The sequence below is a fragment of the Oryza brachyantha genome, chromosome 8 (genome assembly GCF_000231095.2).
Source record: "Oryza brachyantha chromosome 8, ObraRS2, whole genome shotgun sequence".
Taxonomy (NCBI): Eukaryota; Viridiplantae; Streptophyta; class Magnoliopsida; order Poales; family Poaceae; genus Oryza; species Oryza brachyantha.
This window is the reverse complement of record NC_023170.2, coordinates 8,901,833-8,918,856: the sequence shown is the minus strand read 5'-3', so window position 1 is coordinate 8,918,856 and position 17,024 is coordinate 8,901,833. Positions and strand designations below refer to the sequence as shown.

The following is a 17,024-nucleotide window of genomic DNA, read 5'->3' as shown; positions in this document are numbered from 1 at the left end:
GATGGACACGCACCAGTGCGGCCACCGTATCTGCTCGTCTCGCCGTCGCCGGATCTCGTCGCGCCGCCGCCATTGCTTGCAACGCCAGCGTCGGACGTGCACCAGCCACCGCCGGAGCTACTGCCGACGACGCATGCGCACCAGTGCGGCCACCGTATCTGCTCGCCTCGCCGTCGCCGGATCTCGTCGCGCCGCCGCCATTGCTTGCAACGCCAGCGTCGGACGTGCACCAGCCACCGCTGGAGCTACTGCCGACGACGCATGCGCACCCGCGCGGCCGCCAGATTTGCCCACCTTGTCGTAGCCAGATCTCGTCGTGCTGTCGCCGGATGTGCACCCGCGCCACCGCCACTGGATATGTGCCAGCCGCCGCTGCCACTACTAGCCTCGCCGTCGCCTCTGAGAGATAGAGTGGAGGGAGCAGAGGGGGAAGGAGAGACGAGGGAGATGACGCCGTCCAGGTGGGTTGGATCGGTGCCTCCATTTTTACTAGAAATATTTCTGTTCGCTGTCCGACTCATCTCACCCATGTACCAATCAGACTTTGTTAACACATTATTTATCACCAAAACACGTATATAAAAATATTTATAAATTATTTTTATTTATAAATATATCGATAATTTTTCTATTAAAAGAAAGGCCCAGGACACGACATGACGACGAGGGGGGCGACGCGAGGCATGATGCGCGACAACAATGTGGTTACGTGGGCACAGGGCGCAAGGCACGGACGTGATGGAGCGACGGTGACGACGAGACTCGGCATTAGCGTATATCACATTTAATGTTTAAACAGTATTAAATATATATTATTAATAAAGCACGTCTCATACTTAGAACTATTTCGCGAGATAAATCTATTGAGCTTAATTAGTCTATAATTAGCGAATAAGATGCTACAGTAAATATTTGCTAATCGTGGATTAATTAAGCTTAAAAATTTGTCTAATGAAATAGTCTTTATTTATGCAATTAGTTTTGTTATCCGTATATATTTAATACTTTTAATTAACGTCTAAATATCTAATGTGGCAAAAGGACAAAAAGTCCCTGGATCCAAACAGCCACTGTATTAACGGAATTGACTGCGGCCACTACGGTCTACACTTGACTATGGTATAGTGGAGCAGCCTATACCGGGGGCGGGTCAACTTTTCGCTCGCATTCTGCACGTCCGCTACTATTTCTGAAAGTCTCTAAAGAAGTTTATTATTTTATCTTCTAAAACTATATTTTTAATTTTATAATAGTTGATTCTAACGTTTATGTTATTAATTAATTTTAAAAATAAATATTTTTTATTATTTGATAACAAAAGAATATAACTTGGCTCCATACGAAACATAATTGCTTATATTTTCACTCGTATTTAGAGTTAATTTTGGTTTTTTTGGTCATGCTAGTTTATTCATGGTTACCCCTAGAGTTGACTCCAATGAAACTTTGGCCTTGTTTAGTTTCTAATTTTTTTTCTCAAAAAGTCACATCGAATCTTTAGATACATGTATGAACCACATAAACAAAAAACTAATTGGACAGTTAGGAGAGAAATCATGAGATAAATCTTTTAAGCATAATTAGTCCATGATTAGCCATAAGTACTACGGTAATCTAAATGTACTAATAACGGACATGCCTGGCTATGGCCATGAGCGGACGGAGCTACCGCTAAGTGCCTCCTAAATTGAAGGGCCCTCAAAATCTACGACAAGAGTTCAGTTAGTCTCATTTTTCACCTTTATTTATGCTTATAAACCAAAATTTAAATTTTTAACCTTAATAACATGTATATAAAAGTTTGGACTTTTTTATCTAGTTTATTTCTTAGTCTTTATTTTTAAATCGTTAAATCGTTAAGAACATGTGTATAAAACTTTTATTCATAAATTATATTTTATTTACAACTATGTTGCCAAATGATAAGGACACAAAATTTTAAGATTTAGCCTCTGCCGGTGGACGATAACTGAAACACGATTGCTCTAACGCCGTTTGTGCCATCGCGTCGCTATGTATCTCACCTTCATTTGCATTTTAGGGTCCCCATTAGCATTTCGCTCAGGGGCCTCCAATTCTTGGTGACGGCCGGATTAATTAGGCTTAAAAGATTCGTCTCGCGATTTCTAGGCGATTTATGAAATTAGTTTTGTTATTTGTGTCCGAAAACCTCTTCTAATATCTTATGAAACATTCAATATGACACCCAAAGATTTTCTTTTCGCGAACTATACACGCCAAAATGTTTTATGATGGTGGATAAAAAGAAAAGAAGGATAGTAAAATTTTAGTTTTTGTATCTAGCGTGGGCAGAAAAACTGAAACGAAGTAACCGGAATCGAAACCGAATTTTTTGGTCACTGGTTGAGACTAAACCGAAATTAATTCGGTTAATTCAGTAATAGCTATCAGTTAATAAGAAAAAATTAACTAATATAAACAACAGCATATCAAAGCCCAGTAGCCCAGAAAGCTTATCAAATTGTGCAACTATAATGCTTTGGTTGAAGATATATTTGTGATGCGATGTCATCTTTGGTTCTTGGACTATAAAAAAAAAGACATAAAAGGAGGTGTTGTCAATTTTTTGTTCATTTTTTTTTGTTGCAACCTCAGTATGTCAAATTTCGTCCATGACTGAAACTGAAAGACTTCTCGCAAACTAATTTTGGGCTTTACTTACCGATAACTAAATTTTCCTCAAACTAACCAAATCGAAACAATCGAATTCTCACTCATATTTATATCTATTAAAAGATAATACCTCACTTTACATTTATACATTATCTCTAGACTATGCATAACGAGTAAGACGTCATACCCGATTCTACATTTGGATATACCTTAAGCCATTATTATACATAGCAACATTGTTTCTCTTTCCTCCTCTTTCATGTCATTATATTTACTTATATGAGACGGTCTGTACCCTTTTAACCGGTTATTCTAAAACATTATTAGGGATAGGTTATTCTAAGACATGTTAGGCACATGGAGGTACTATATTCTTTTTCTAGCTTTGTATTTCAGAATATAGAACATATTTTGTTTCGTTAGGACCATAGTCTACCCAAACATTACTCTATTGAGATATAATTTGTATGACATAAAATTGATATTATTAGATTCATTAAAATGTATATTGTAGTATTGCACTTTAAGTGATATATTAATAGAGTAATCTTTAGTCAAATCCTTATCTTGGCAAAATAAAATAAATCTTGTATTTTGAAATATAGAGGGTACCTCAAGTACTTTGCTACACAGAGTTATTAAAATTTTATATTAAAATTGATACATCTAGTTATTTTCTCATGTACCATAAAATTACTTTAATTTTTTTTGCGAAAAACCACCTCTCCAGTTTTTCATAAAAATGGTTTTGCATACTGATACCTCCATCTTTTCGCTTCTGCTTATCCTTATAAACCAAAATTTAAATTTTTAACCTTAAACTTGAAGTTTTTTCATCGTAGTTTATTAATTACAATTTTATGCACATACTTGGATGGACAGAATTCTAAACTAAACTCGAATATTATAATTGATTGCAGTGGCAACTTGCTCGAACAAAAGGATCAATATTGCCGATATAATCTAGCTGGATGAGTATCACTTCCTAAAATTTAACCAATTTTGAAACTTTAGTATGTATTAAATCCTAACCCTGGTCCAGTACCAGCCCAGATATATAATAGACAAACCAATAACAGTAACCATCGTCTTGTGTAAACAAATAAAATTTAACAAGTCTTATAATGCAGCAGAAAGGAGATAAAATCCAATTGAATTGGACTAATAGACATAATCCAATTGCAAAGGTAAATAATGCACGGACATTGCGCATCGGCGCGGGCGTGGGCATGGGCGCATCGGGCGCGGAGGGGCGAGCCCACCAAGTCCCGTGTACCTCGCCACCGCGCCTGCGCCTGCGCCCGTGCCCAAAGCCCCCCTGCTTGCTCCGCGGCCCGCAGGTGAGCACCATTGCCGATGTCTGAGGGCGGAGGTAAGGAGAGAAAACGAGTAGATGCCAGATGAGTAAGCACCGACGGTTTGGACTTTTGATCTTCTATTCTATGATAGGCTATTAGAATGTAATTAGGGTTAGGAACCTGGGCTTCGAAAGGCCATGTGTGGCGCCAGACTATTGAGATTTCGTATTTTTTGGAAAATGTATATGTACTAGTCCACTAAACTTTTTGTTGTGAGTGGGGTTGAGGCTTAAGTTGCCATAGGTCCAATTCTGCCCAGGTTACATTCAATTCAATTGCTTTGTGGATATATTCAATTCAAACGCTAGAAGATTTACTTTCTCTCAAGGCTATATTCAATTCAATTGCTTTGTGGATATACACTCATATATTCTAAGCAGTGAAAAAAAGGAAATCTTTGTCCAGTAAGTAAGAGGCATGTTTATTAAACAGAGGAGTTCTAGATGGTAGGGCGGTGATTGTTCGATGGCATATTTGTAAACAAGAAATAATTTGTGAGTAAAAAACTTTTATATGTGTACTCTTAGGCCCCTTTTGATTCAAAGAAATTTATAGTAACTTTAGAGGATTTCATTCCTATAGAAATTTTTCCTACAAAGCCCTTTAAATTAAAGGTATGAACCCTATGAAATTCCTATAAAATACCTCTTCCCATTCAAGTTTTGGAGAAAATTTAGCAAGAGGCAGAACCTCATAAAAAAAATCCTTTGTGTCTTTACTCTCCTCAAATTCCTATGTTTTTCCTGTGGTCCAATCAAACGGGCATTCCTACGTTTTTCTTGTATTTTGCAATCCTCTGTTTTACACTTACATTTCTATCAGAATCTTATGTTTTTTATTCTTCCATTTTTTTTATTCCCGTGATTCAAAGGGGCTCTTAACAATATAAAAACCAAGACTAAAAAATAAACTTCAGTGAAAAATCTTAAAATCAACTACAAATTTAAGATTAAAATTTTAAATTTTGATTCAGAAGTGAAAAGATATAAATGCATATAAATAGGTCTATACACATACGTTTAACCACAAACAAGAGAATACACTCCAAACTCTCCGGCTGCATAGATATACATACATAGTACGTACAAACATATATAATAATACATATACAAATATACTCCACATAAATAATGGGAGCGATATATGAATAGTAGAAGCAGCCGATCGAAGAAGAGTATACCAGTAGCATATAATACGTACGATGATCGATCATATCATATCACTTGCTGAAGTCGATGCTGCCGACGGAGAGGACGTTGTCGCCGCTGGTGGGGTGCGCCGCCGGCACGTCGCCGGCCACCGAGCTGCCCTGCTGCCACACGTGGTTGAACTTGCTCCCCTTCCCCGCCGGCAGCGCCACCGTCGCATACACCACCACCTCCTTGTCCTTGGCGCTCTCCTCGGCCGACACGGCGGAGACGGGGAGGGGCAGGTCCTTGGCGGCGGCGGGCGCCATGGACGGCGCGTAGCTGCCGAGCACCGTCGGGTAGGCGACGAGGCTGCCGTTGGAGTGGCGGAACGCCACGACGGCCTGGGTGCCCACCATCCCGGACCCGCTCGGGTTGAGCCCCCACGCCACCCACCCTTTGCCGCCGCCTGCCTGCGGCGCCCGGAACGCGACGGCCACGGTGTTGGTCGCCGCCGTGTAGTTGTAGTGCAGCGTGGCGCCCAGCCGCGGGAGGGTGGCGCACGAGCCGTACAGCTGGTTGCCGGAGAAGGTGTAGCTGGCGCATGACGACGACGACGACTGCGCGGTGCTTGGAGAGAAAGAGAAGGAGCTGGCCATGGCCGCGACCAGGAGCAGGGAGACCACGAGGCGGCCAGAAGCAGCCATCTTTTGGTACTCAGAATTTAGAGCTAACCTAGCTGATAGTGTCCTAAATAGTGTTTGTTGCCTTGGTTGTGTGTGTGTGTGTGTGGTGACACTGAAGGGGCGAGCTACCTGTTTTTAAGTAGGGTTTCTAAAAGGGATTAAGGTTTGGTGATGAGCAGGAGACTCTTGCTTGGAAATGTGTGTCCAATGATATGATTATGGATTAATTGATTAATTACAAGTAGTATTGGCAGGTTGGATATGTGTGCAGCTGGCCAATATTCCGGGGGTTATAGATGTTGGCAACCGACTCGATCCGTGTGAGTGTGCATAAATTAATTTTGGTTGCGACAGACGCGAATTAAGTTGGGTTTGTTCCGGCCCCACTGGTCTCTGCAAGTCACACCTGATGCTGATTCCAATCGGCAGATCACCTAAAAACTTGTAGATTTCACCGGCCGGCAGGTCGCGCGAACCTCAGCTGATGCGGTGTTGTGACACCCCAGGGTAAAAATGAAATATGAACAGAGCGGTTCAGCTAATGGGCTGTGTTCAGGGCTATGGATTGAGATTCTCAGAACGCATGACATATGGACCACATGAAATTAACATGGAGCTAAGGCCCATATAAAGATTATTTTTTTTCTTTTGAAAATCATAAAGCTCAACTTATAGGACGACATGTGAGAGAATTTAATACCATTTTATTTATTCTATCAGAGTAAAACATCATTATAAGATGAAATATCTCCTAGCTACTTGAGGTTGGTGTGGTTAAGAGAACAAGAGAAAGATACGTGTGTGCTTCCCTAGCTAGGTAGGTCCATACACCGTTAAGGTAAGGACGACTAATCCAATTTAGTTAGGTTATGTTTCCATGACCAGCTCTCAATGGATGTACACCGATGACAATATCCAACACACAACGGAACTATTCATCATATTCCTTATAAACAACATATTCATGTTTTACTGTCTAGCTTCTAGACCGATATGTGAATCTCGTCCACCTGGCTGCAAGGGTAATGCCCATCATGGTAAAATGTAATTATTTATATAATTTAAATTTTATAACATAATATAAATATTTTAGGTGCTATTTATAGTTTTACTTGTCCCATTAATCTCTTTCTATTCAAATTCTTTATATTTTATTCTCACCAACCCTTCCACTCTATCATTATTTAATCCCTACTAAATAATATAAAAATGTTTATATTTTAGAACGGATGAAGTACCATTGAACTAGCCACTTACTAGAGGATCAGCACTGGTGGCTTCTTTTTCCAAAAAAAGGCATTGATCGATGGATGCAATTTTTAGCACACATGTGCATATCCACATATTACTTGCATGTCATCTAAATAGTCATAAAAATATAAAAAAATTGATAAGATAGATTAATATAAGTTATATCACTATATAAATATAAAAGTTAAATTCAACTTCTACATTTGGTAACAAAAGACAAAAATAATTATGAATGTTTGTATACTAGTTCAATTTATTTTTTTTTTTGCTACAACTTGTAAAAGTTAAATATAACTTGTATGTTTATGGAGTGATATAACTCATATTAATCTATCATATCAATTTTTTTATATTTTTTATATCTATTTAGATGATATGCAAGCACACGGATGGACTTAAAACAGTTTCCCATTGATCGATCAATCGGCTCGGCTCGGCTTGCTTGATTTATCTGTATGGGTTCTTCTATAAACCCAACGCTGATAACTAGACACTACCTGGTTCATTGCATAGACCGACCTTGATAATATTAGTGTTGGTTTTTTTACTTGTTCTGACTTGTATCATGTTCCTAGATGGTGCTTGGGTCAAAGAGAAAATTAACAATATGCCGTTGTTAACTCCAGAATTTGGATAATTGTCGTTGGAGATTAAACTATGATTAAAGTGTGAATCAGACAGGAAACAGGGCAATCGGATAGAAGACCAGGCGGAATACAACTCGGATTCAGCTAATGGAGTATGGATCGTATAAGAAATAGAGTTCGATTGGGCCTAGAATGTTACAGATAGATTCAGGAATAATCAGAGTCCGTGTAACTTAATTTTATCTGTTAATTAGAATTAGTTTAGATTTTTTCTTTATCTCTAAGAGAGAGTTAGAGTCCGATCGGGACTTATGTTAGAGATAGAATTTTCGTAGGAGTTTGTTATTTCTTTTTATCTATTAGGAGTCGTATGTCGTGTCCAACACGAACTAATATCCACCCGAGGGTATAAAAATGTATGCACGGGGTCATTATAAAACATCTACTTCTTAATCAATAGATCAATTACTCTCGGTGCATCGCCATCCTCTTTCCCGAGGTTTCATCTCCGACGGAACTTGGCACCTGACGTGGGGCGGCATCTCTTCGATCTCCGGTGGGGGGTAAGTCCTACGTTCCGTTGGGCCACGGTAATTTCATCGGCTAGATTAGAACTATCTTGATTTGGTCCGATCTTCTAATCTGGTTGTGCAATTGCTAGTTATCGTATTTGTCGACGATTGATGTCGGAAATAAACTTATAGGGTGGTTATCGAGCTCGGAATTCGATGGTTAAGATGAAGAGAGAGACGGTTTACCCAGGTTCAGGCTCTCGACGTGGCGAGATAATACCTTACTCCTGCTTAGCTATCGTATTGCGTAGATGATTCTTCGTTGCCCTCAAGGGGTCGCCCCGTAACCCTTTATATAGTGAGGGAAGGGTTATAGATATGATAGAGTCCTAATCTAACAAAACTAAGATCTATCATAATTCGGTTACAGCTCGGGTCCGGAGTACACGGCATGCAGTCCGTTACGTACAAAACTCCTAGCCGATACCGTACAGATATATTATCCTTCCTATTCGGTACCTTATTGACCGTACGTATTCATGTAGTCTACGGATACCCCGGTTATAGGTATCCCACAGTATTAGTTTTAGCTTGAGTTACTTCTGTATCTTGAGTTGATCTGGTCGACCACTTTGGTAATTTACATCGATTTGATATTTGCTGTTTGACATATTCAATCTAGTACTATCTTGGTTCGGTCCGATTTAGTAGATTGCATTTATCAGATAGTTTATATTAGATTAATGTATTTTGTTCATCGTTTTATCGGAGTACCAGCCGATAAGTTATCAGTCATTGGCTCATCGGTTTGATAGCAATCTAGGTCTGTTTAGTATCTATCCTGACATTGCTAGACGTAATCTTCAATTGTCTCGGTTGGTGTTAGCGACTAGGGGGACGACGACATTGTCGGTGACGAGCTACAGGACCAGGAGCTAGAGTCCGGAAGACCGAGCAGGACTACCAAGCCAAACGGACGCGTTGTTGGACCCAATTGGGCTAGGTAGGAGCCGGCCTGCGTGCCGTTGGTCTGTCGGCCTGTGTGCCAACTGTTTGGGAGCTGTCATGTTGCATGTACTGTGCTGAGCTGGCGTATGTATATGTTCAGGAGGGCAAGACGATGGGGGTGGCTTTTGGCTCGGCGGCGATCGGCGGCGGCGGCTCGCCCTGTTGGGTTGAGAAGTTGTACTAGCCACAAACCTATCTACTACTAAGCCAGTTTATCTCGCCGAATTCCTTGCTGTTTGTTTCTCCCGATTGCCGATTCGCAAACTCCACTACTCCGAATCGAACCAACCCAGTCCGGGGAGCCGAAGCTTTTGCGGATCACAATTGCTTGCGCAACTGAATCCCACCCTTTTCTGGTAATTCTACAGTTCGATCAAGAGGATTTAAGTGGCTGATCGGAATGGCTCTGATACCAGTTTGTTAGATCACCACAGATCAATCAACAAGAAACAAACAGCAAGGAATTCGGCGAGATGAACTGGCTTAGTAGTAGATAGGTTTGTGGCTAGTACAACTTCTCAACCCAACAGGGCGAGCCGCCGCCGCCGAGCCAAAAGCCACCCCCATCGTGTCGCCCTCCTGAACATATACATACGCCAGCTCAGCACAGTACATGCAACAGGACAGCTCCCAAACAGTTGGCACACAGGCCGACAGACCAACGGCACGCATGCCAGCTCCTACCTAGCCCAATTGGGTCCAACAACGCGTGCGTTTGGCTTGGCAGTCCTGCGCGGTCTTCCGGACTCTAGTCCTGGTCCTGTAGCTCATCACCGACAATGTCGTCGTCCCCCTGGTCGCTAACAGTTGGGTCCGATCTTCTATGATTGTTCTTAGCAATCTGAGCTAGATATTTTATAGATCTTGGTTGTTTGTCAGTCATTTATAGCTGATGATAATTGCTGATCTATATGTTCACCATATTCATATCAATAAAGTAATTGATGGCCTTACTGCATTATTTTTACACCAATCGACTTGATTTACGTAGATTGACATTTATTTTGTGTTGCATCGGCTTATGAGAATTACACGCAAATTGGTTTTAGCCTATCACAGTAAAACATTTATTGTTTATTTAATTATTTTAAATAATTTATCGGTTTATTTATTATCTTATCGATATTTATGTTCCCTATAATTATATTAGGTTGCTCCCATCCAGCAACTAGTACCGACAGGTACAGAGGTAGATCCATCCGTCCATGTTACAAGGGTACGATCGAGAAATAAAGAAAGGAGTCGCGCCCCCGCTTTCTCCTTTTCGCTCTTTCTGTGTTTCCTCCCTCCGGGCGACGCTGCTTTCTCATCTAATCTCTTTTTTTCCTCGCTTCGAGCGCAACCCCGCCCGTGCGAAGCCTGCATGAGCCGCCTGCACGCTCGCCCCGCATCCACGCCCCCCGCATGTGCGCTCGCTCGCTCGCGCCGCATCTGCGGTCCGCCGCGGCGGAACCAACATATATCGTTGCCGATTTCTTATCTCTTCTAGTGCCCATCCATATATCGTTTAATGGAGCTTTTGTCTTAATTATTGTCAGCTGTAAACAGAGCATATATTGTTTGTCTGCTAGCACCATTGTGCTGTTTTTACTTGGAACTCCCATGAAATACATGTATTCTGTGGAGTGATCAAAAGAGAGCATTGATTCCAGTTTTCCAGTAATACATGTCATTTAAGCAGCACAACAAGGCTCTTCTCTTATTTTGGTTGTTTGCTCCTCATTTGTTTCAGCTTGATGAGATCAACATAGGCAGCTTCGGCACAGCCTACTTGGACAACATGTTTTCCAGGGAGCCTCCCAAAGGAGAGCACTTATTCCAGTTTTCCAGTAAACCTTCCAAAATAGAACACCTTAAAAATGAACAAAATGGTCCACTACACATTAAAAATGTAGAAAATGGTTTAGTACACCAAAGTTTTAAGTGTTCTCTAGTACACTTCTTTCAGTATCTCATTCCAGTTTTCCAACAACCATCCATCCAGTACTCATCAACCAAAAGTGAACAATGCACAGCTGAAAAATTTAGAGGGCAATCAAGGGCCTGAGATTCTTTTTTTACAAATGAGATGACAAACTAAAAAGTCTGTTACCTAAACATAGCTAACTGACATGTAGAAAATTAACAACGGCAAGCATAGTACATAATATCAAATAACTTCATGAGAAGGAACACAACTACAACTACTGTTCCTATGAATTGAACCAATTTCTATTGTCATCGGTCTCTTTTTTCTGCTTGGACAACTTCTTCTTGAATGAAAATTCCATGTTTGAAAGCCAGTCAGCCATTTTTAGCTCTAGCTTCATTCTTTCTTCTTGTGCATGTCCTGCTATGCCGGAAAGGAAAGGATTAAACCAAACTGCACAATGGTACTATCAAAAAGAGGAGTGAATCAAACCTTGACATCGGAATTATCTATAAGGAATTACCAATGAAAGTCCCTCAGCAAAGTGACAGGTCAAACAAACTATTATTTTTGTCGCAAATTATCTATAAGGAATTACCACTAACAAAGGACATGCTTGCAATAGCTGGTCATGTGGCTTGCACACATTGAATTACTGACCGAGGCAAATGAAGACAACTACCTCTAGGCTAAGATTCAGATAGATATCATTGTAACTATCCATGATTATAACAAGCAACTCATCACTATACCACTCGTTATGCTATCAACAATTTATTTCTTCTATCCTATTATCATTTTGCAGTAAGTAATTGTAACTATCCATGATTTATTTTCAAGTCACTCGATTTGGACATTTCAACATTCACAGAGAACAAGCAACCATTGAGCTCATCAAAACATCCAATAAATCGTACAATACAAATCCTATAACCAAAGAGAAAAACGACCATATGCAGCGCAGAAAATGGAAGTATATACTGCTGCAACCAACAGAAGCTAATGATTTAGATCAGATGAAAAGAAATCGATGCATACACTGCCACATCGCCTGCGAAGACAACTCCACGACGACCTCGCCGCTGCAGCAGCCCAAACCCCAAACCCGCTGCCGCCACAACACCGGCTCCGGCGACCACCTCGTCACCGCGGTCGGCACCATCGCTCCCGCCGCCACCAAGGCTGCCCATCCTCCGCGCCCGCCACCACTGCGCCCGCCACAGCCTCTCACACGCCGCCACCGCTGCATCTGAGGACGCCTCCGCCGCCTCCGCCTCTAACAGATCAGGTGCTGCCGCCACCACCCGCCTCCACGGAGCACTTCAGATACCGCCGCAGCCGCCGCCTCGCCTCACAAGGAGCGCCTCGACGCCGCACCTCCCATGGAGCACCTCGCCGCCGCCCACGAACGAGCTCGCGTCGACGCCACGCCTCCCACGGAGTACCTCGCCTCTGCCGCCGCCACCGCCCACGAACGAGCTCGCCGCGGCCGCCGCCTGCGGATCGATCTGCTTGCCACGAACGAGCTCGCCTCCGCCTCCTCCCATGGAGTACAGCCCTATTTCTCTCTCACGACACTCCTGCATGGGTGCAATCCCCTAATTATGTCAACGACGTAAAGTTAAATCCGATCTAGATATATTTGGTCGCTATGGTTATAGGTTCATCCGATCGACTAAGATTAATTAGTAACTTGACGGATTACGTTGGTCTAATATTTAATTCAAGTCTATTTTTATCAAGTTTCTAGCCGATCCAAGCTTTTTACCGCCGATCGTTCCTCCTATCGGCTAAACGCTGCTACACCAACATCCGATCGACTGGGTATTTAGTCACCTGTTGGCTCGATAGCCGATTAGCTTGTTTTATTCTTCATCTTATTAGTTACAGGATCAAACTGACTGACACGTTCGCTTCTAAGAATTTAAGTCATACGCTAAAGCTGTCCAAGATTGACTCCCAATCTTTCATGTGTGAATGTTCATATTTTGACATCAACAGCCACATACCGCTATAGGGATGGCTTTCATAAAATGTCACCCTCTATATGACACCTCTATGAATGTCACTCAGTCCAAAACTCTTAATATAATGCCACTTTGGGTTATTTCTAGTTGGTTTTTAATCTTTTTGAGCCAACATATACACGAAATGTCCATTATGCCCTTTGACTAATCTGGATAGATCCTGAGCCGATAGATTGGTCGAGCTCTCCTCCTACGGCCGTCGCCACCTCACTTCCCCTGGTCGCCGGCGACACCTCCGCAGCCAGCACGCCTTCCCTGGCCACCACAGCCTCCCCCTGCCGTCACCGCCTCCCCCAGCCGCTGCTCCACCCACCCACCGAGTAGTTCATTGCCGACGGGAAGAAGCTGCCTTTTTCGTTCAAAAAGAAACAAAGCAGGGGTATTTTAGCCCTTTGACATTTCATTTTGATTGCAAAAACAACTCCAAAACACCATTATAGAATGACATTCTATTAAGAATTTCAGATTATGAATGACATTTTTAGGGGTTTCAAGTACTACCCCGTCCCAAAATAAACAAATTTCTGAGTTTTTAGTTAGAATTTTTGACTATTCGTCTTATTTAAAATTTTTTTATGATTATACGTAATAAAACATGAATATTATTTTACGTGTGACTAATTTTTTTAATTTTTTAATAAATTTTTAAATAAAACAGATGATCAAAAGCTCGAACTAGAAAGCCCAGAAATTTTTTTTTGACGGAGTAGTAGAGGACTAGAGGGTGCAATTTGATAGAAGCAATCCTTATGGCTTATGGGATGACATATAGTTAATTTTCTTGTCGATGCTCACATCTCACATGCACCTTCGTTCTTTTACTTTTGTTTAGAATTATAAGCTAAAATTTAAATTTTTAACTCTAGATTTAGAATAGATTTAGAGTTCTTTTCATCAAAGTTTTTTTAGTCTTTTACTTTTAGATAGCTAAAAACACGTGTATAAAATTTTTTGTTCACAAATTATTTTTTCTAAATAAATCCAAACGATGAGGGTCAAACAAATTATCTTTTATTTGATTTAGCTTTCTATCTTTGCCGTCTTTTCTTCCGAATAGTTGTATTCAGGACTTACTTAGTTGCAAAAAATTTTTGACAAAAAGGTCTTAACCAGATGTCGGAAGGGGTTTCCGTACACAAATAGAAATACAAATTTCAGATTCTGCCTTGAAACCGCGAGATGTATCTTTTGATTCTAATTAATCCATCATTAGCGAATGTTGGTTACTGAAGCAATTTTGGCTAATCATGTACTAATTAGGCTCAAAGATACGTAAAACGATTTCTTGCATAACTATGTAATTAGTTTTAATGTTCACATATATTTAACATTTTATTTAAATGTCAAAAGATTCGACGTGATGTTTTTGGAAAAAATTTAATTGTGCATCGATTGATCAAATCAGGACAGGTCTAGTGCTGTGTTGCAGTATGGCTGAAGAAGACGTTGACAGTGCAGCGATTGATAAAGAAATTATTATTGCTGTTGATAAAAATATTATCTGAGGATGACCCACGTGAATTGGAGAGAAGAAAAATAGAGCGGATGTAGCAGAAGCTTGCCTGCTACGAGAAAACAAGAAAGGGTGCCTAAAAATTTATCAAATGAAGCATTAAATATTGATGAAAATAAAAACTAATTATACAGTTAAGGAGGAAATCGGGAGACAAATCTTTCGAGTTTAATTAGTCCATGATTAGTCATAAGTACTACAGTAAAGCACATGTGCTAATGACGGATTAATTAGGCTTAAAAATTCGTCTAGCGGTTTCCATGCGAGCTATAAAATTTATTTTTTTATTTGTATCCAAAAACCATTTCGGATATCCGGTGAAACGTCTAACGTGACACACCTTCAAAAAATTTTTGAAACTAAATAAGTCAAATAAGCCAAGAGTTGTATAATTGTAAGCTAAATCCTGGACGTGTTCTGTGCACCATAATTTACGTCCTTTTTAAAGGAAATTTGAAGAGTACCACAGTGGCCCATCAAGCATGTGGGATATCAGACGAGATACCTTGGACATGTTTGATGGTGGTGTCGATTTTCTTCGTCAAGCTAACTAGTCACCGGATGAACTTGACCTTGATAGATTTCTACTACCTTCGTTCCATAATAATCTCATTTTTCGTTTCTCCATGTCTAACATTTGATCATTCATCTTATTTAAATTTTTTTATGATTAATTTTTTTATTATTACTAGATGATAAAATATGAATATAGTACTTTATACGTAACTAATTTTTTAAAGTTTTTTAACAAATTTTTCAAATAAGATGAATGGTCAAACGTTGTTGGATACAGAGAGGTAGTAGAAGATACGGGTGCATTGGACCATAGTGAAGATGCTGCCCTTTCGGTTACGATGGATGCAAGCACCAATTAAATTAATCTAGCTATGAAGTCATTGAGTTGAATTTGAAGTCTTGAGCAAGATAATTCTAATTAGCTATATGTTGATGTTATGTTAATTCTAATTAGCAAGATGATTCATTTTTTTTTAAATATGTAAAGCTATATATATGCATAAAAGTATATTTAACAACAAATAAAATGATATAAAAAAGAATTAATAATTATGTAATTTTTTTGAATAAGACGAATAGTTAAACGTTGAAAAAAATCAATGATTTTAAACATTTAGAGATGGGGAGTAAAGGTTTATCCATAAAAGTCAGAGGGTGCATCATCCAAGGGGTAAAGAAATGATTAAGAAGCCCTACGGCCTGAAGTGAAGGGCGGGAACGAACGGAACATTCGTTCCAAATTATTTGTGGTAAGAACAGTAGCTAAGAAGAAAAAGTATAGCACCTGATTGTCTAAAGAACTCTTCACACTATTAATTAGAAATCTCGATCAAAAACCAATATGACATATCTCCCGATAAAATATCATCCTCATAATATTAATAGATGTCAGTCCCTTGGCCTCTGTAGCTTTCTTTCTAATCTGTCTTAAAAAAAAGCCTTCTTTGTAATCAATTTAGACCTTAAACGAATAGAACTACCTATTTTACAGGGCTGGTCTAAAGTGTGATTCAAGAACGTGTCTGTTTCAGACAACGGTATCAGCTTATTTTTTTTGTGGGATCGATGCCATGCCATCAGTTGTTAAGGCACTGTGCAAGCCACTCCCTAAAGAAAGATTGGTACACGTAGGATGGAGCCATATATCCCATAATGCACGGAGCTTCAAGTGGATCCTACCATTTATTTTTTATTTTTTCCATACTCTCTCTCCCTTCCCTCTCCAGTGCTCTCTCCTCTCTCTCTTGGCGGCCGGCGTGCTCAGCGGAGCTAGCGGCGACGGTGGCCGACGGAGGAGCTCGGCGGCACGTCGGGCGGGCGGTGGACCCCGGCGGTGGCCGCGTCCCCGTGGCGACGCGGCGGATCTGGGGAGTGGCGGCGTGTCAGGCTTGCGGTAGATCTCGATGGCGACGGAGCTTCACAGCAGTGGTCACCGACGGATCTAGGGTGCGGCGGTGTGTCGAGGACGAGGAGCTCGGCAGCGCCCGCGTCCGTGTGCGGATCTAGGGCCCGACAGCGCATCGGGATGGTGGACGGCCTCTGCGTCGTCGGCGGTGCATTGGGGGCGTCGACGAGGACAGGTTGAGGGTGGCATCGGCGGCGATGGCCAGCCTCGGCGTGCCCGACCTGACGAGCGCTGGTGGCATCCTCTCTCCCCTCCTTTCTTGGTTGTCTCTCACCTCTCTCTCTCTGACAAAGCCATCTTCCCTCGCCAAGAAGTAGGGCACGGTCCACGAAGATAACGTCACCCTACGTTTTTAGGTGTTTCTCGATCCGTCACCCTACGTTGCTTAGGCTCGCAGGGACACCGCGAGCAATTTGACGATACGAAACAAACAAGACCAGTACCTACACTAGATTAAGGCCTTATTTTCACTTAGTTATTGTAACCTTGAT

General features: G+C 41.1%; 1 protein-coding gene across 1 annotated transcript; it reads right to left on the bottom strand.

Annotated features, from left to right (window-relative positions):
- Nucleotides 1-4,966: 4,966 nt before the first annotated feature.
- LOC102702121 (cytochrome b561 and DOMON domain-containing protein At5g47530-like) lies at nt 4,967-5,889 on the bottom strand. Its single transcript, XM_006659250.2, has one exon. The coding sequence runs from the start codon at nt 5,824-5,826 to the stop codon at nt 5,212-5,214; it is 615 nt and encodes a 204-aa protein (XP_006659313.1). The 5' UTR covers nt 5,827-5,889; the 3' UTR covers nt 4,967-5,211.
- Nucleotides 5,890-17,024: the final 11,135 nt, after the last annotated feature.

Coding starts and splice junctions, on each gene's coding strand:
- LOC102702121 (XM_006659250.2), bottom strand. CDS start 5,826: ATGGCTGCTTCTGGCCGCCTCGTGGTCTCCCTGCTCCTGGTCGCGGCC.